The 19849-nt window shown below is 46.4% G+C and overlaps 1 protein-coding gene and 1 pseudogene across 3 annotated transcripts in view; both read right to left on the bottom strand.

Annotated features, from left to right (window-relative positions):
- The window catches only part of ULK2 (unc-51 like autophagy activating kinase 2), an 84781-nt gene extending 77116 nt beyond the window's left edge, over nucleotides 1–7665 (bottom strand). Inside the window, exons 1-3 of one of the 3 annotated variants that reach the window (XM_047831990.1) lie at nucleotides 7477–7665; nucleotides 6132–6224; nucleotides 4995–5036 (exon numbers count right to left, since the gene is read on the bottom strand). In XM_047831990.1, coding sequence (XP_047687946.1) covers nucleotides 4995–5036; nucleotides 6132–6224; nucleotides 7477–7566 — 225 coding nt within the window. In that variant the 5' untranslated portion in view covers nucleotides 7567–7665. The remainder of the gene's footprint in view (nucleotides 1–4994; nucleotides 5037–6131; nucleotides 6225–7476) is intronic. The other 2 variants (XM_047831991.1, XM_047831989.1) reach the window with 2 other exon arrangements.
- A 4473-nt stretch (nucleotides 7666–12138) lies between these two features.
- Nucleotides 12139–12430, bottom strand: LOC125151388 (pre-rRNA-processing protein TSR2 homolog; annotated as a pseudogene).
- Nucleotides 12431–19849: the final 7419 nt, after the last annotated feature.

Genomic DNA, 19849 nt, shown 5'->3' with positions numbered 1-19849 from the left:
AGATATTAGCCTATTATCTGTTGTGTTGTAAATACTTTCTCCAACTGGTATCTGTCAATTGCCTTTTCTTGAATTATGTTATGGTCTAATGTACACACATTAATACACAGAGATTTCAGTGTGCAGTTCAATGTGCCGTGACAAATGGATACATTCACGTAACTACACTTCCAGCCGAGCTACGGATCATTTCCGTCGCCCCAGAAAGTTCCTTCATCCTCCTTGCGGTCAACCCCCACCTCCCCAGAGGCACCCTCTGCTGTATTATCCCCGATTTCTACCACCCTAGTCTCCTCTTGGAACTCACAAAACAGAATCAAACAGTAGCTTTGTGTGGCTGGCTTCTTTTTCTCAACATGGTAGAGGCCACTTTTGGGCAACAAGCTTGAGCAATGGAAACTTGAGCAAGGCAGTGACCACAGTGACCACCGAGCTGAACGCAAACAGGCTCATCAAGCGACCCACCTCAAAATGGCCACAGGCCCTAAGTGGCCAATGAGCTACTCACGACTGGGCACGGTTACCAAAAAAGGGAAAACTTCCTCTGTCCCCGTACGCCCTCACTATAACTAACTACAGCCCCCCACCACCGCATCCTCGAAGACGCGAGAGACAGCATCTCTCCTTCGCTGTCCTGCCCACTGCTCCCTTGCGCTGTATTCGATAAACTTCTATCTCCTTAGTTCTGCCTTGGGTGAATTCTTTCACCGCCTGCACCACCGGCCCCCACCCAATCGGGACACCCCACAAGCATGTTTAATATATCATACGCTGTGGCATGTACCAAGTTTGTTCCTTTTTATGGCTATCGATTTGTTCATGGTATTATTGGCCATAAAAAGAAGTTTTTAAAGATTTTATGTGCCTACTTCCCTGTTTATTTATTTATTATTTATTTATTTATTTACTGAGAGAGAGAGAGAGAGAGAGAGAGAGAGAGAGAGAGAGAAAGAGAGACGGTGACGGTGTGAGCAGGGGAGGAACAGAGACAGAGGGAGAGAGAATCCCAAGCAGGCTCCGTGCTGCCAGCACAGAAGCGGAGTGTGACTCAAACGCCCAAAACCGTTGAGGTCATGACCTGAGCCGAAACCAGGTCAGAGGTTGAACCGACTGAGCCACCCAGGCGCCCCTATATCCCTATTTCTACAGCTTCAGAGTTTCTTATCTTGATTTAAAAAATCTTTCTAACTCTTGGGTTATATACAGTCATCTATGTATTATGCTAAGGTCCTTATTGGGTATTTTATATATTTAAGCCTTTCATTCATTTGGAAATTGTTACAGAACATGATGAGAACAGGGATCCAACTTTACTCTTTCTCAGATACTCGGTTTTGCCAGCACCATTTATTAAATGAATCCTCTTTTCCCACTACGCTAAAAATTACCTAGTGGTGGATCTTTATCCAGGCAATTGACCATCATACAGGTAAAGTACTCCTAACTGACAATACTTACCTCTTGCCCAGAAGGTTCAAAGATCTGTATCTTCTGAAAAACAGACATATCACTCTCCTGCTCTTAAAACTCTTCAATGGCCCTGCGTTGCCCTCAGAAGAAAGGTGGCCCCTGCCAACCTCGCCAGCATCACCTGCCGCCACCCTCCCCTCACTCCCGCACTCCCCTCGCCCAGCCTTCCCCTGGCTCCTCAAGCTCTCACCCTCCTGCCTGCTCTCCACAGAAGGCTTCATCTGCTTGGGACACTTCCCTGCTCTTCTCCCATCTGCCCCAGCCTGGCTGGCTCCCACTCTTCTGTCAAGTCAGCTTAAACATCATCTCTTCACCAAGTCTTCTCCAGCCCGTAAAGTGGGTAGCCCCCATGTGGTGTCCTCTCAAAGGTCTTCAACAGTTCTGTCTCACTGCACTGGGCACGCTTAGAGTAAGTGGCTATTAGCTTCACGTCCTCTTCCCCACTATACTGTGAGCTCTACAAGGACGAGGGCCATTGCTGTTTTGTTCACCACTAACTCCCGCATACCTCATTACCTGACTCAAGAAATACCAATTGCAAAGAAATCAGTAAGAAAGATGAACACAACAGAAGCATCACAGAACAGCAACAGGAAAGCCACAGAAGAAATATAAAAAGGCAAATAAAACATTAAGATGGTCAATGCACTGGGGCGCCTGGGTGGCTCAGTCAGTGAAGCGTCCGACTTCGGCTCAGGTCATGATCTCACGGTTCATGAGGTCAACCCTGGCATAGGGCTCTGTGCTGACAGCTCAGGGCCTGGAGCCTGTTTCGGATTCTGGGTCTCCCTCACTCTCTGCCCCTCCCCCGCTCATGCTCCATCTCTCTCTCAAAAATAAATAAACATTAAAAAAAATTTTAAAGAAAAAAAAAAGATGGTCAATGCACTAATGATTTAAGAAATAAAAATTAAAACTTAAGCTACTGTCTTCCCATGAGATTGTCAAAAAAGGAAAAAAACAGGCCATTGGTATAACCTTTTGGAAGGCAATGCAGTAATATCTTTGGCCAAACAATTCCATGACAAGGGATTTATTCTACAAGAACACTCATACAAACGAGCAAAGATATGTACACAACTTTCTCTCCAACACTGTTTCTAACAGGAAAAAATACCAAACAACCCAAATGGCCACAACTGGGTTTTAAGTAAATTATCATTTAGCCCTATAATACTGTAGTGACATGAAACTGTATCCAAAATACATTAAGTCCAATAAAACAAGCTGCATTCATGTACAAATACTCTTCTATTAGTAAATCTCTCACAATTAAAAGGTTAAAAATCTAATTATAAATGGTTAAAGAGGCATAAATGAATTCTGAAAACTCTACAAGAAAGGTAACAGTGGTGTCTCTGAGAATTGCCATTTCTTTTAGAATTTACTCATGTTCATAATGATTATTTTAACTAGGGGGATATATTAATTTCATAATGGGAAAGTATGTTGCTTTTTAAATGTCATCTAAACTGAAACCAGATTTGTTAGAAACAATGTCAAAGTTCTCAGTTTATACAAGTGTATCCATAAGTTTTACATCTCCAAAACTGATGGCCGGGAAAAATAATGTTCAAGTTGGTAAAATTACTGTTCTACTGTCTCTTTAAACATACAGTAAACAACTAAATTTATAAGGGGGCAAACCTAAAATAGTAGATCAAGACTCTGTTCACTCATTGGCCAAATGCTCAAGAACATATTTACTTGACTGAGAGGTCTTAACTTTATGTATTTCCAGTAACATACAGTGGATAAAATACAAACATTTTTAATGCAGTCACCTTCATATTCCTGATTGTTTGGTAATTCAGGTTTTTGAGTACATGTTCCCCTTAAGTATCTCATTCTACAACCAAAGCTAGTACTTAAACATATTTTTCTAATGGAATGAAGTTTAAGTACACTCTCTCTTCTGAAAAGAAATTCTACTCTGCAATTGACAGGGTCTTCTGTGCTTCTCAAAAAATGGGATATTAAGAGTTAATATTATTTAACATTTTTTGTACCGGGCACTGACTTGCACCACTTGGTGCCCTCTGTCTCCAAAGACCAAGACAGGCTGCACAAACAGCTCCGAGGAGAATCGACATTTCAACTAGGGATTGTGAGAGAAGTTGAGTTTTGACTCAAGTTTTTTCTCCTTTCTATGCTGCTCTATCTCGGCTGAAGGAATGAGTTACACCTATTTCAACAGGTAATAAAATACACCCCACAGTCACTCACAACAGTCTGTATGTGAAATTTAAATTGCAATTTTTTTGGAGAGTAATCACACTCTAACACCAAGAACTTTAAAATTACCCTGGTAATTCCAATTCTAGAAACTGAACATAAATAATCTAAGATATGTCCAGAACTTCACTATTATCCCCATAGCACTTTCCTGTAACGGGAAAAAAATGACACATCTTGTAACATGGGTTTAAATACTCTGTAGTATTTCATGGCTGCGTGAAAAATGACTATACACAAAAAAAGAAGTACATTGAAGAACGGTCCATTTCGCTCCACCCCACTAAAATTAAGCACACTGAAAGCAAGGACTTTGTTTTACTCACTGCTTTGTTCCTACACTTAGAATGATGCCTGGTGCATAGCAGCCACTCAAAACCTTATAAAACTAATGAATTTGAGTAATGCGAGTGTATACAGAAAAAATTTTAGCTAGAAACACATACAGCAGAATCACATAACATGTCCAGCTACTTTACTGGAATTCAACTGTCCAGACTAAGAAAAACAAAAGAAGGAAATAACGTAAATCATGCACCCTAGTCTGCTTTGAAGTGAGAATCCAGGGGGAAGCTGAGTCGGCTGGCTGCCCTCCCTGCCCCCTCGGTAGATCTCAAATCCTTGGGGCTGTCACACAAGCCATGCTAGAGAAGAGTGGTTTTAGTATTTAAAACCCAATATGCCCCTAAACATAAAAGCCAACTGCTTACCCTGGTGCCCCACCCCCCCCCCCCCCCCAAAATAGTAATTTTCTCCAACTTGGGGCTTTTCAAAAGGATTTCCAAGGGTAATTTTGCCTGTATAGAAATGTCGCCTTAGATGATAACTTGAGAACCCAGCCTTCCCACCTCCAAATAAAGTGTAACTCTACTGTGATGATCAGATACATCAGGGTGAGGAGTATGCAGTTTCCTTGCTTTTATTTACTTTCTAATACCTCTACAATTAGCAAATGTTGCTTTTGCAATAAGAAAAAAGCTCTAATTTTTTAAGAACCCACAACAGTCCTTTCTACATTTATCACAGAAATGCCAGATCTGGTATCAATATTCCTCTACCTGACCTAAAACACTACTCCCATAGTACAACCACACTCATGCAGCACATCATTTTAACCTATCGCTCTCTGCTACTTTAAACAATTTATTAACAAACATATAACTCAAACTATATACCTTGCTAACAAGAATAAGGCAGTTTTCTATTTCTATTATGATTCATTTACATTTGTATGAAACAGAAAAGTTCTTTATTGACATGCAAATTTTAAAATAATAATAATAAGGTACCTGAACATCATAGAGGGCTACAATATTTTCGTGCTGAAGTTCCTGTTAAGGAAATTGAGAATTTAAAATATTCGTCCTAACACATTTCAATATGCAAATAGATATTAAGTATACACACACATACACATACATACATACAATTTCTATATACTACACTTCTGATGACTGGATTAGAACAATTCAATTTACGAAAAAATAAGACGAAATGTGCCTGATCAAACTTTACTTGGGCCCTAAATGTTTCTTCACCACGATCATTTGTTAGACTCTTAACACAGGGAGTTAGACTCTTGTCTACAAAATAAATACCACAGGTAGAATGACCGCAGACTTTCTGGGAGTCTTTTAAATTCAGTATACAACTCTAACAGCACTAAAGGCATAAGTTCCAAAATGCTTTTAAAGAGCAGATAATTTGTCTGAAAGAAAACGAAGCATAATTCTTAGCTCAAAGAGCTAAGAGGGTAGTAGTTTTGATGAAAGCTAGTGTTAGGTGAGGGGTCTAGGTTCTTATCAGCTTGGGGGACACTGAGTTACATACATCTAAACTAGTTTCTTCATTGAGTAATTTTTCAGACTTTCTTTACTGAGCAAAGTGCTTTGTGAGTGACTCTCCAAGAAGTATGTAGTGGACAGGATTTTCCACACTCATTTGACGAGGAGACCATTTTTTTCCTCAAAGCATCTCATTGCGATAACACTGCTTGTGAGTGATCTAAAAAGGCCACTTGCAAGGTAGGTAATTCTTTTCAATTTACAAGGAAAAAAGATTCCAACTGTCCCCAGTCCCCTTCTCCCCTAAATACTTAAATGTAACACGAAAGGGATCAACAGAAGAGCTAAATGATGGATAAGAAGGGCCTGCCTCTTCTCAAACAGTAGTAACACAGTAACTAAGGAAAAGAAATTAGGAGAAGCTAAAATCAGCCTTCCCAGAACCCCTTCTAAGCACTGGCCAAGAACACAAACATCTATTCTTAAAAACAGTTTCCAAGTACTCAAACGTTTCAAAAAATGACAGCAACAGGTGAAAATTCTCAAATTTGGCTCCAACCACCAAAATGACAAAGGAAGTCATCACGCATTAATTTAAAATAGGTTTTAACTTACTATCAAATATCACATAAAGAAGCATACCTTCAAGATTTTAATTTCCTTCCCAAGCAGGATTTGTGATTTTGACAAGTTCTTTTTATTAATACTTTTAATAGCCACCTCCCAGTCAGTTTTCTGAAAAGGAAAAATAGTGTTACTCCTGGAAATTATTTCACAGAAGTAAATCTATAAGCACAAAGATGTTTTTAGCCCACTCACATACAGACAATGGAAAGGGTAAATGGAAAGGACCCTGAACCTCCAGCAACAGGAAAATGATTTCATAAATTACAAACTAGTACCTTATAAGACAGCCACTAAAAATAATAGGAGGACCACAAGTGAAACAAAGAACACAGTTTACAACCACTTTAAAGTTATGGAGAAATGCGGATAATAAACTGGAAGGTGGCATTTGATAGCTTGGCAGGATTAAGCCTCCTGCTTAAATTATTTTTTGAGTTTTAAGCTTTTTCTCTTAAGAAAGGAACGCAGTTTTTATTACTCTATCTGATAAGTAACAAAATCAGCCCACTTAAACATGCCTCTTGCCAACAGTCAGAACTACCAAGCCCCTTTGATGATTTCCACTCTCTAGGTGCTCTTCCAAATTCTTTAGATTCTAAAACCTCGTGTGACCCTATTTACGAAACAGCAAAAGCTTTAAAAAAAAAAAATTTTTTTTTTGTTTTTTTTTTGGAACCTGCTTTCATGTTTACTTGGATTGAAACAAGAAGCGTCCGCCCATCTTTTCCAGCCGCCCATCTAACCCCAAGAAGGGAAGGTGGTACGGGGCTCGAACGGGGTGTAGACGAACCAATGCTGGGAAATGCGATACCCCCGAGTTTGAGAAAGTCTCGAGCTAACGGGAAACAAGCCCGTTTTCCGCTGGGTCTGCAATTATCGACCTCAAAGGCGACAAGCCTTGGCAGCCCAGGGCGCGGAAAAACCTAAGGTGCGCGCTTCCACGCCCGAGCCCCGCGCTGGGGAGGGGACCGAGCACTCCTTTAGGACTCAGATTCGGGTCACGTTCAGGTGGAAAGGCGTGTGTCCCGCCGGGCCCCGGCGGTGAGCCCCTAAGAGCATTCTGGTTACCAGGCTCTCTGCAAGCAGGGGAAATCAGAGGCCGAGCGGCCCGTCGGTAGGTGGAGCGCTGCCTAGCGGCTTCGGCCTCAAAACAATCCCCGCCCGACCAAAACAAACCCAGCGACACTGACAGCGCGCACAATGGCAGGCCTCGGGGCGACGAGCCAAACCGGGGGGTGGGGGTGGGGGGGCCGCGCCCGCGGCGTCGCCAAGTTTCGGGACCACCACCCTGCCTGGCCGCAGCCAGGCAGAGGTGCCGCGGCCCACACACCCCGGCCTCGCCCCGGCGGACGGGGCTCACCTGGCGGTGCCGCCCCCGGAAGACCACCGCGAAGGCCCCGTGTCCCACGAGGTCCCTCTTGCTGTACTCGAAGTCGCCCACTACCTCCATGGCCGCGCCCCCGGGGGCATACAGCGGGCGGGCGGGCGGGCAGCGCAGCGCGGCGGGCCGGGATCAGCACCGCGGGCCCGCCGGCCCTGAGCGCGCCCGCGGGCCGCCGGACCGGGGCAGCCGCGGCCCCCGGCCCGGGCGGACGCTCATGCCGAGAGGCCGGAGCGGAAACGGGGTGGAGGCCTCCGCGCGGGGCCGGGGTCAGCGAGGCCTGGCCCGGCCCCGGCCGCTCCTCATGGCCCGGCCCGCCGCCGGCCGAAGGTTCCCTTGGCGAAGCGGCCTCGGCGCTTGCCGGGCCAGCGGCGCCGCAGCCGTCACTGTGCGCCCCCGGAGCCGCGCACGCGCCCGGGAGAGGTGCGGGACCCGGTCCTCCCCATCCCCAGCTCGTCCGGCCGCGTCGGCCCCCTCCGCTCGGGGGGCTGCTGCGGTGGCAGCCGCCGCCCTAGGACCGGCACAACCACCGTCCCCGCGCGCCTCCCTGCCTCGCCGCGGCGCCTAACGCACACGCGCGCGCGCCGGCCGCTCCCGAGCCGACTGCCGGCCCTCCGCGACGTCAGCACGTCTTGTAGGACGCAGCGCCCGCCGAAGCCCGCTCCCTCCGCCAGGAAAATGAGTGCGCGCGCGCCCGGGGGAGTGGCGCCGCCGCGGGGGCGCGTCCCCAGTCGCCCGCCCGGGCGGGAGAGGAGGGGTGCGAGCCGCTGGGACCGCAGCTAGTTACCCGCCGCAGCCTTTGCAGCCTTCGCGCTGGGCCTGGGAGCAGATTCCAGCCTGCCACGCCCCAGGCTGGAGCCCGCTGGGAGGCGGGCGTCGGGGAAGCGGGTCTTGAACTCTGACTGCAGGAGGGACGGGGCGTCCCTGGTGCAGTGTAGACCCCAGGGAACCGGTCGGGGCAAAGGAGCGTCTCCTAGAGCTCGGCCTTCCCCGCCCCCTCTAAAACCCGAGGAGGTCGTACCGCCAAGCTGCAGGTCTCCCCCAACCCTTCTGCCTTTACTCCTCAGGGTCCCTGAAGAGATGATGTCAGGCAGGGGTTCTGCACCTTTTGGGGTCCCTTGACTTCTGTGAGAAGCTGATGACGGCTCGGGACCCTCTTCCCGGAGAAATGTTTATGCACGTAGACTCAGTATTGAACACAGTTTCAAGGGCTGTAATGAGAAGCCCTGCTCCCCAGCCACCACTGTATCCTGCCGGTTTGACCTCAGGCTTACCTTTGAATGGCTTTAAGGGAGTTCTCTTTTCCTCCTGATTATTGAAGGTCAAGTGTCAGGAACTGATTTGTCCACTTTTCCTCAAGGAAATGCCATACGAGACCATTTGATAAACAGTAAGCTTGAACATTTCATAGAGAGGCGCCTGGGTGGCTCAGTCGGTTGGGCGTCTGACTCAGGTCATGATCTGTTTCATGGGTTCCAGCCCCCTGTCGGGCTCTGTGCACTGGCTGCGTGGAGCCTGCTTGGGATTCTCGCTCTCTTTCTGCCCCTCCCCTGCTCATTCTCTCTCTCTCTCTCTCTCTCTCTGTCTGCCCCTTCCCCACCCGTGCTCTCTGTCTCTCTCAAACTAAATAAAGTTAAAAAAAAAAATAGCTCTTCGGGAATATGTATCTTAGGAGCTGAAAAAAAATTTTTAATGTTTGTTTATTTTGAGAGAGAGCATGAGTGGGGGAGGGGCAGAGAGAGAGGGAGAGAGAATCCTCAGGAGGCTCCATGATGCTTGACCCAGGGCTCCATCTCTCGAACTGCAAGGTCATGACCTGAGCTGAAATCAAGAGTCCCACACTCAACGTGAGCCACCCAGGTGCCCCATTGGTTCTATTGTTTCTACTTTGCTGCTGCTGCTGCTTTGAAATTCTTGTGTATAGTTCATGTGCAGAGCTTTGATATCTACATATGCATGAATTTATAATAAATTATGGAAATAATCCCATAAAATGAAGAGACGGCAAGATTTGGATATATTTCTTAAAGCTTTTAGAAATAGCATAACCACAATTCTTCTAAATAATAAACACAAATCTTCTGAAATTATACCAAAAACAGACTTCAGCCTAGGAATTTTATGATATTCTGATAATATCACAACATCAAGGAGCATCTTTTCATGTCGTGCAAGAATCAGTATAAAATTTGCATTTCTCTTAAAAAAATTTTTTTAATGTTTATTTATTCATGACAGAGAGAGAGAGACAGAGAGAGAGAGACAGAGAATGAGTGGGGGGGGGGGGGCAGAGTGAGAGAGGAACACAGAATCAGAAGCAGGCTCCAGGCTCTGAGCTGTCAGCACAGAGCCCGATGCAGGGCTGGAACTCACAAACCGAGAGATCATGACCTGAGCCGAAGTCGGATGCTTAATTGACGGAGCCACCCAGGTACCCCATAAAATTTGCCTTTCTAAAACAAAGAACAGGGGTGCCTAGGTGACTCATTCGGTTCAGCATCCAACTCTTGATTTTGGCTCAGGTCATGATCCCAGGGTTGTGGGATCGAGCCCTGCGTCCAGCTCCAGGCTGAGTGTGGAGCCTGCTTTGGATTCTCTCCCTCTCTCTCTCTCTCTCTCTCCTTCTGCCCTCCCCTGCTTGCATGTGCTTGCATGCTCTCTCTCTCTCAAAAATAGATAGATGATAGATAGATAGACAGACAGATAGAATGAAAAACAGTTTCATTATTTCAACCAAGATATCAAGTAGCTTATTTTTGCTGTTGCCATAACTGTTATACCCAGACAGTCCTCACAATTTGAATCATTGAAAGTTAAAACAGCTAACCACATATTTCATAGGAATGGCCATGATATCCTGTTAATGCCAACGGGCAAAATAAAGAATATTTGCAAATGTCACTGAGATAAAATACAAGGAACATCATGAGTCAGTTTTCCAAATAAAGCAACTGAAATAGTAAAACTCCTAAAAGAAATACGTTAGTGATGTGATGATAAAGAAAATGAAAAATGTTTAATTTCAAAAGAATTTTAATCAAACACTTACACAGCATTTTCTGTGAGGTCTAAAACAGAATGCAACATCTTCAGCCATGAAGCATTTACTAGAACTTCAAAAAAGAACAGAAACGTATCATTGTGATCTAGATCTTTGCTCCCTCTTATGAACCACGTACCTACTGACCTGAGAAAACAGTGTGCCAGGTGGGTTCTCCAGAAATAGGTGCTGAGTTGGGGTGCAAGATGATTATTAGAAATTAACACAGGTGGTGGGAGGGGCTGGAAACAACACTGGCGAAGAGGGAACTGGGATGCAGGCAGGGCCACCCCAGCAGAAAGCTCTGGAACAAAACGTCACACTAGACCTGCATTGAGCCAAAATGCCCCAGCTCGCCCGTCACCTGATGGGGCTGCCCCGGGAGCTGTGAGCTCAGGTGATCTAGGCTGCTGTCAGGCTGAGACCCTGAAGGAGCAGAGAGCTGGAGGCAGACCGTAGTTCCCCAACTAAACAGCACATCCTTCCTCCCGCAGAGGTCTGGACGGCACATCTCCAAGTCGACAACAGTGTTTTGGAAAATTTCTGTGTCAGGCTGTAAAATTTCTATCAGTGTCAATGACGTGTCTATTGTTTCCCAAAGAAGTATGTTTGTTTTGCCTTGGCTTTTTTTTTTTTTTTTTTATTAAGAGAAAGAGTTTATTTTGGAAACTTTCAGAGTGCTGCTGTGCTCCATTCGTCCATCTGTTTATTTGTCCAGAAGTACCAGGCTGCGGGGCGCCTGGCTGGCTCAGTCAGAAGAGGATGTGACTCTTGATCTCGGGGTCGTGAGTTCGAGCAGAGATTACTAAAACAATTAAATAAACTTAAAAAAAAAAAAAAGTACCAGGCTGCTAGGGTGGGCCCAGAAACTACACCCTGGCTGAGCTCTGAAGCTCAGCTCCCAGAAGGCTGATTCCAAGATCAAGCCACAGGTGGAACAGTAAGGTATTACATACTGATGTACTCATCCCTGGACTTGGGCGGGATAAAGAGTTTGGAAGGAGGTTGGAGGAGGCAGAACCCAAGCTTAGCACCTAGCAAAGGGGTTAGACTTCCTGAGAAATTCCAGGGCTGGAGGCTGAGGGGCAGGAAGGAGTGTTCCAAGAGGTTCCAAATTCTGGGCTGGGGTCCAGAGCTATTCAGGTGGGGCCGGGGGGCGGGGAGAAGAGGAAGATGCTACAGCTACTTTCGTTCACATCTCCAAGCCATCTCGCTTCCCTTTGCAGGGTCACCTCACGTTCCTGACTCAGCAGGAGTGTCAACTCTCTAAGGCTGAGTGTTGGTTCCCTGGCTGTTCCTTCTTCACAAACCCACCTGCCCGCCGGCAACCAGCGTGCAGCTACTCCAGCCATACCCACACCCACTCGTCCTTCCTCTTACCCAAGAGGCGCGGTGTGGGGAAACTGGCCTCATCACTCAGATAGTAAATGAAGGCCCGAGGGGGTGTGGTGAGCCAGTTCCCGTCACCCCAAGACCAAGCATCCTAAAGCTCTTCCTCCTCTGGTGGGAGCTGGACAGGGGAATGGGGGAGAGGGAAGGAATGAGACAAACAAGTCTCAAAACAACTAGCAAACAAAGGCACAAACCATTTCCAGCCCCACTCATTTCCTTCTCCCAGCAATGGGCCAACCATCCTGCACCAGATCGTCTACCCTAATGGTCTGGGAGTCTGGACCAGAGGGTGCAGGCTGGGGGGCCGACCCCATGTGTCCCGGCTGCACCATTCCCAGCTGTGACCTCGGTCCCCTCCACGCCGTCTGCTTCGACCTCGAGCTCATCCCGCTCTCTGGCTGCCCTAAGTGCGGTGGCTCTGGTCCTGCACTTTCTCTGGGTGATGTGGGAGGCCGCTCCTCTCAGAGCAGCCCCATCTGCGCTCTGGAGGTGATGGAACATGTCTGCAGCTCACCTGGACCAGACTCCCATCCTCCTGAACACATCAAACCCCTTGGTCGCCAGCTGCCCAAGGAAGCCTTCCTCCTCATCCAACTCCTGGGCCCCATCCGCTTCGTGGGTAAAGGTCCAGACAGGGAGCCCTTTATCCGCGGAGGTGTGCACTTCTGAAGGACTGCTCCAGTGTCCCCCGAAGCCGCTTGGCTTTCTCCTGGCTCTACCTTCCCTGAAGTCATCCTCCACTGCCATCTGCCAGGCCGGGGACCCCAGCACGCGTGCGCATTGCGCATTTCCCCCCAGGCCTGCCGTCATCCGGCTGCGGACCCCACATACGGGTATTTTAATAGTGTACTCACAGTGCAAAATTGAAGACTCGGAAGATTGTTTAACGGTTCTTAGGGATGATGGAGCACTAACAGGAGTAGCATCTTAAAAAAAAAAAAACAAAACTTGTTTAATGTTTATTTATTTATTTTGAGAGAGCGAGAGAGAGCAGGTGGGAAGGGGCAGAGAGAGAGAGAGAGAGTCAGACAGAATCCCAAGCAGGCTCTGCACCATCAGAATGGAGCCTGATGCTGGGCGTGAGCCCATAAGCCATGAGATCATGACCCGAGCCGAAATCAAGAGTCGGGCGCTTAACTGACTGAGCGACCCAGGCGCCCCCAGGAATAGCATCTTAAAATCATATCTTTAATTTGATGGTCAGTGCTCCAGAAAAATGGTTTCAATGAGAAATATGCATATGAAAACTTGATTGGGTTTTGTGTCCCCGGTCCCAGTGCCATGCTAGAGGGAGAAAATCTAGCATTTCAGAGTTTTAGAAAACCTTCAGATGTTTTCATTGGATGCTTAGTCACTGTATTCAGTGATCTCTGGGTGATGCAAGAAAGTTGCAAACCAAGTAACTCACTTTAAATCTTCCCTTGATAAATGTTGTATTTACTAGCCTGTGTCAAATAAACAGCAGAGAGAATGAAACAAAGTATCTGAGAGCAGGGAGGGAAATAATGACAGCCGGGTGAGGACTTGGATCTTCTTAGCCAGCCTGTTATTATCCTAGAATGACAAAGGAATTAAGAAATTCTATCAGTCAGGGCGCCTGGCTGGCTCAGTCAGTGGAGCCTGCGACTCTTGATCTTGGGGTTGTGAGTTCAAGCTCCACGTTGGGTGCAGAGATGGCTTAAAAAATAAGATACGGGTGCCTGGGTGCCTCAGTCGGATAGGTGTCCAACTTCGGCTCAGGTCATGATCTCACACTTTGTGAGTTTGAACCCCGCATCTGGCTCTCTGCTGTCAGCACAGAAACTGCTTCAGATCCTCTGTACCCACCCGTCTCTGCCCCTCCCCCAAACTCTCTCTGAAATAAATAAACATTTAAAAAAGTCTTCAAAATAAAATAAAATACAGTAAATGCTATTGATCCTGCTCTACAGAGTTTGATAAAAATTGTAGAGTGAGAGTGGCTAAATAAATAATAAATACGTGGGAAAGTTTATGTGTTTGGGTTTAAATTTTTTTTTTTTTCTCAACGTTTATTTATTTTTGGGACAGAGAGAGACAGAGCATGAACGGGGGAGGGGCAGAGAGAGAGGGAGACACAGAATCAGAAACAGGCTCCAGGCTCTGAGCCATCAGCCCAGAGCCCGACACGGGGCTCGAACTCCCGGACCGCGAGATCGTGACCTGGCTGAAGTCGGACGCTTAACCGACTGCGCCACCCAGGCGCCCCATGTGTTTGGGTTTAATAAGCGAAATTACATATTATCTGTTATCTATTACAATAGAACACTCAGTACTTTACAAGATAGACTGATAGAGCTTGTATCTTACAAGCTGATAGATCAATTCAATGGTCCTCAAAGTGTGGACTCCTGAATATTTCTGACACTTTCAGGGGTTCTGTGAGATCCGACCGGGCATGTATTTTCTTTTTTTTTTTTTAATTTTTTTTTCAAAGTTTATTTATTTTTGGGACAGAGAGAGACAGAGAATGAATGGGGGAGGGGCAGAGAGAGAGGGAGACACAGAATCGGAAACAGGCTCCAGGCTCCGAGCCATCAGCCCAGAGCCTGACGCGGGGCTCGAACTCACGGACCGCGAGATCGTGACCTGGCTGAAGTCGGACGCTTAACCGACTGCGCCACCCAGGTGCCCCTGTATTTTCTTAAAAACATGAAAATATGAGTTGCCTTTTATGTTGTATTAATATTGGCACTAAAGGCACAAACGTCCCTTTTCTTACTAAATTTGTTTCAGAAAACAGTTATTTTTCATAACAATATGTTTTTTATGTTCACTTATAATGGGCTCATTATTGTCTTTAAATAAATTAAGAATAAATCTATTTTGTTTCTTAGTTTTAATTTTATTGTTTTTAAAAAAAGATTTTATGTTTAAGTTATCTCTGCACCCAGCATGGGGCTTGAACTCACAACCCCGAGATCGAGAGTCGCTCACTCCACTGAATGAGCCAGCCAGGTGTCCCTTAGTTTTAATTTTTAATCCAGTAAATATGTTGGGTCTTGAAACTACACAGTTTGAGAACTGCTGGATTAATTAGGCACATGATAAAAATGATTAAACATACAAACCTAAGGAAGGGAATCTATGAAAGAAAAAGAGATATAGTATGCTATTAGAAATTTTAAAAAGGTATCAATTCCAAGGGAAAATTTCGGTTGTTTAATTATGTAATAAGGAAATTATTTAATGACACAAGTGAAAATTACAGTAAACTTTTAAATATTTATTTATTTATTTAAAAAAAATTTTAAATGTTTATTTATTTTTGAGAGAGAGAGAAAGAGAGACAGAGCATGAGTGGGAGAGGGGCAGAGAGAGAGGGAGACCCAGAATCCAAAGCAAGCTTCAGGCTCCGAGATGTCAGCACAGAGCCCGACACAGGGCTCGAACCCATGGACCGCAAGATCATGACCTGAGCCGAAGTCAGACACTGACTGAGCCACCCAAGTGTTCCTAATTCTTTTCACTTTTTAAATTCTGAAACTTGTTCAAATGATGCTTTGGCTTCATGGATTGAGGATGAACAAAAAGTCCTAAAATTATGCCAACTGATGAAATAAGACGTACCAATAATTTTCTATATACTTGATAATAAATATGTCAAATGTGCTTTTTAAATCTCTGAGATTATTACAAAGATTGAAAAAGGATCCAGAGCCATGAACAACATAGTTAATCTTAAAAGACATCTGCTACTTATTTAAGAATATTGAAATTATTGGGGTGCCTGGGTGGCTCAGTCGGTTGAGTGTCCGGCTCCGGCTCAGGCCATGATCTCAAGGTTCATGAGTTCGAGCCCCGCGTCGGGCTCTGTGCTGACAGCTCGGAGCCTGGAGCCTGCTTCGGATTCTGTGTCTCCCTCTCTCTCTGCCCCTCCCCTGCTCATGCTCTGTCTCTCTTCCTTTCTCAAAAATAAATAAACAGTAAAAATTGTTTCTTGAAATTTATCTTTTCCTAAGGCCTAAAAATGGAATGTTAACAACTTGTGCTTATTAAAGGAGGCACCTCTGTTTTGTGCTGTCCCCGTCATCCCTTCTGCTTCCATCCGCTGTGTTGCCCCACCTGGGACGACCATGATGGAGGCTTGAATAATTGACATTTTGTAGGATGGCTACATGGATACAGGGTTGGCTCTGAGAGTCAAAGTTCAAAACCAGCGGGATGGCTCACAGCTGAGTCTATGTGAGATGTCTTAGAGAAAAAATACGACTCCCAAGACCTTCAAGTTGAGCATATCTGAAGAAAGCCTGTGCCAATCAGAAAGGGGCTAGGAACCTTGGAAGAATGAAAAGATGGAGTCAAGGAGGGGATGAAAGGAGAGGGAATACTGGTTGAGGCTTTAGTTGTCTTGACGTGAGGGAGTGTCTCTGACGCGCCCGTATCAGCAGATGACCTTGGCTCTGATTCCAGCGTACTCAGTACTCCTGAAACTCTGACTTCCCACGTGGCCTTGCGGTGGTGAGGCATGTCGTGATCTTGTGATCCAAGCATTGCAGCCCGCTGGACAGTTCCCGGACGCACGCATTCAACAAGTAGTTATGAGTGAACAAAACTGACAAGGTGTCTAAGCTTATTCTGTGGTGGGGGAAACAAACCATAAATAGGATAAATAAAATAAGATGTTAGCTAGTGATAGGTACTAAGGAGAAAACAAAATCTAAGAAAGGAGATAGGAAATATGGACAGAGGGGTACTTTATTTATTTATTTATTTATTTATTTATAAGTAGGCTTCACGACCAACGTGGGACTTGAACTCACGACGCTGAAATCAAGACCTAGGCTGAGATCAAGTGTCAGATGCTTAAGTGACTGAGCCACCCAGGCGTCCCAGGATATAATTTTTAAAAAGATGGCCAGGAATGGCTCCACTGAGAAGGTGACATCTGAGCAATGACCTGAAGAGAAGGAGGGAGGGAGGCTGTGATCCATGCAGATATTTAGAGGGAGAGCATTTCAAGTGGAAGGAATCACAAGTGCAGAAGCCTGAGGCAGGAGAGTGCATGTAGCCCAGAGTGGCTGGAGCTAGTGACCCAGGGGGAGGATGATTAGAGATAACGCCACAGAGAAAACAGGCCATAGGGTCTCATTGGTCATTATAAAGACTTTGAGGGCCCCTGGGTGACTCCGTTGGTTAAGCGTCAGACTCTTGATTTCAGCTCAGGTCATGATCTCACGGTTCATGAGTTCGAGCCCGAAGTCGGGCTCAGCGCTGACAGCATGGAGCCTGCTTGGGATCCTCTCTCTGCCCCTCCCCCGCTTGCTATCTCCAAAATAAATAAATAAACATTTAAAAAAGAAAAAGGACTTAGGCTTCTCCCCCCCAACCCCCTGGGGTCAGATGAGAAGCCTTTGTAAGTTTTTTTTTTTTGTTTTTTGTTTTTTTAATTTTTTTTTCCAACGTTTATTTATTTTTGGGACAGAGAGAGACAGAGCATGAACGGGGGAGGGGCAGAGAGAGAGGGAGACGCAGAATCGGAAACAGGCTCCAGGCTCCGAGCCATCAGCCGAGAGCCTGACGTGGGGCTCGAACTCACGGACTGCAAGATCGTGACCTGGCTGAAGTTGGACGCTTAACCGACTGCGCCACCCAGGCGCCCCTTTTGTAAGGTTTTTAACAAAAGAACAACATCATGGCAGCCAAACTGAGCCGAAAGTTGCTCCCACCACCTCTGAGACAACAGACGTGTTAACTAACTACAATGGCCGTCATGCGGCAATATAAATGTGTCACATCGATATGCTGTGCCCCTTAAATTTACACAATGTGGTATGTCAACTATGTTTCGGTTTAAGAAACTGAGCAGAGATTTTCCACATATGCCCTGTTCCTACACATGCACATCCTCTCCAACTGTCCACACCCACACCAGAGAAGGCTATTTGTTACAACTGATAAGCCTACATCGACACGTCGTTATTACTCAAAGCCCGTACTTTACATTAGGGGTCACTCTTGGCGCCGTACATTCTATGGGTTTGGACAAACGTCCAAGTGGAGGAAAGTTCTCTATTCCTGGTTTGCCCAAAAGGGTGTAGGGTTTTGTCAAATGCTCTTTCCAGTTTACTTATTGACAATTGAACTTTTTCTTTTTTTTTTTTAAGTTTTTAATGTTTATTTTTATTTTTTTTATTTTTGAAAGAGAAAGAGCCCAAACGGGAGAGGCGGCGGCGGGGGGTGGGGGGGGTGGGGGGGGTGGGGGGGGTGGGGGGGTGGGGGGGTGGGGGGGCGGGGAAGCCATGAGGACAGAGGGTCCAAAGTGGGATCTGCACTGAAAGCAGATGTGGGGCTCGAACTCACGAACCTTGAGATCATGACCTGAGCAGAAGTCATACACTCACCTGACTGAGCCACCCAGGTATCCTGAACTTTTTCTTTTTTTTTAATATTTATTTATTTTGAGAGAGAGAGAGAGCAAGAGAGAGACAGCAGAGGAGGGGCAGAGAGAGGGAGGGAGAGAGAGAGAGAGAGAGAGAGAGAGAGAGAGAATCCCAAGCAGATGGGGGGGTTGAAACCCACAAATGTGAGATCATGACCTGAGCCAATATCAAGAATCAGAGGCTTAACCGACTGAGCCACCCAGGCACCCCTGAACCTTTTCTAATAAATCAATAAACCTGTCCTCTGGTGTATATTTCTGTGTCACAGCCTCTGGGAATTAGATTAAAGTGAACTGTTCTAGGGGCGCCCGGGTGGCTCAGTCGGTTAAGCGTCCGACTTCGGTTGAGGTCATGATCTCGCGGTTTGTGAGTTTGAGCCCCGCGTTGGGCTCTGTGCTGACAGCTGAGAGCCTGGAGCATGTTTCAGGTTCTGTGTCTCCCTGTCTCTCTGACCCTCCCCTGCTCATGCTCTGTCTCTCTCTGTCTCAAAAATAAAGAAATGTTAAAAAAAATTTTTTTTAAAAATTAAAAAAATAATACAGTGAACTGTTCTTGAGAGAATCTCTCGCCCTCACCTCCGGATGCTCGTGCAGTCAGGTTCGTGTGAATTCTCTAGAGGAGGCTCCCCTTGCAAAGCCTTTAGGGAGGTCAGCGGGACAGCCAGCTGCTCCCAATGCCCCCGCTCCCCATCAAAGCAGTGCTGAGGGCACACAGTCTCTCCGAGCCTCCTTCCCCAGCGGCCTGGCATGTCAGCTCTGTGGCTGACCTCAGGCAGGCAGAAGAGATTGCTCTGGGCCCTGCGGTCGGGACAGAATGTTCACTTCCTGTTGAGCTGGGCGAAGCTATCAGATCAGCAGTTCTCCACAGTGGGGAGAGAAGAAGGAAAGCTCCTTTTTCCAGGGCCGGCAATTACACAACTCAAGTAAGTCCTCACGATCAGAGACGCCTCTAATGAGGAACCGAGGGCCCGCACAAAGTACTAGGTCTGCACTCTGAGAGCGGCCTTGGAAGTAAGATTATTGGAGGGGGTCTTTCCTTGTAATACTCTAAAGAAACCCAGCACTTCGCCCTCTTCTTCATAATACATCAGCAGCACCTTTTGATTGCATTGCCAAATATCTCTCGAACCGATGAGCTTCCTCCTCTGCCACCACCAGTTGCTGAAGAACAATCATCTCCATTTCTACAGGGGCCCAGAGAAGTGAGGGAAATACTGAAGATCCCACAGCAAAGAGGCAGCACAACAGGGAATTGGATCTTTTTCATGCAAGTAGCACGGGGCAGATGAGCTCTGGCCTCCCTGGTGCGGCTTCTGCGACTAGCCAGAGGTTGGGCAGGTAGGGCAGTTCTCAAACTTCTCCCTCTCAGAACCCCTTCTCACTCTCCTGGTGGATCTTGCCCTTTGAATCTTTGACCTATGCATGCTTCTGTGCCTCACGCATTCGTCATTTGGAAAATGTTGGTTCATTGGGTTATCCAGATCTTCCAAATGTTGGCACATTTCACCACACAGGATCAA

This window comes from Prionailurus viverrinus, chromosome E1, assembly GCF_022837055.1.
Source record: "Prionailurus viverrinus isolate Anna chromosome E1, UM_Priviv_1.0, whole genome shotgun sequence".
Taxonomy (NCBI): Eukaryota; Metazoa; Chordata; class Mammalia; order Carnivora; family Felidae; genus Prionailurus; species Prionailurus viverrinus.
Note: the sequence above shows the minus strand (reverse complement) of the source record. Positions and strands in the feature narration are given on the sequence as shown.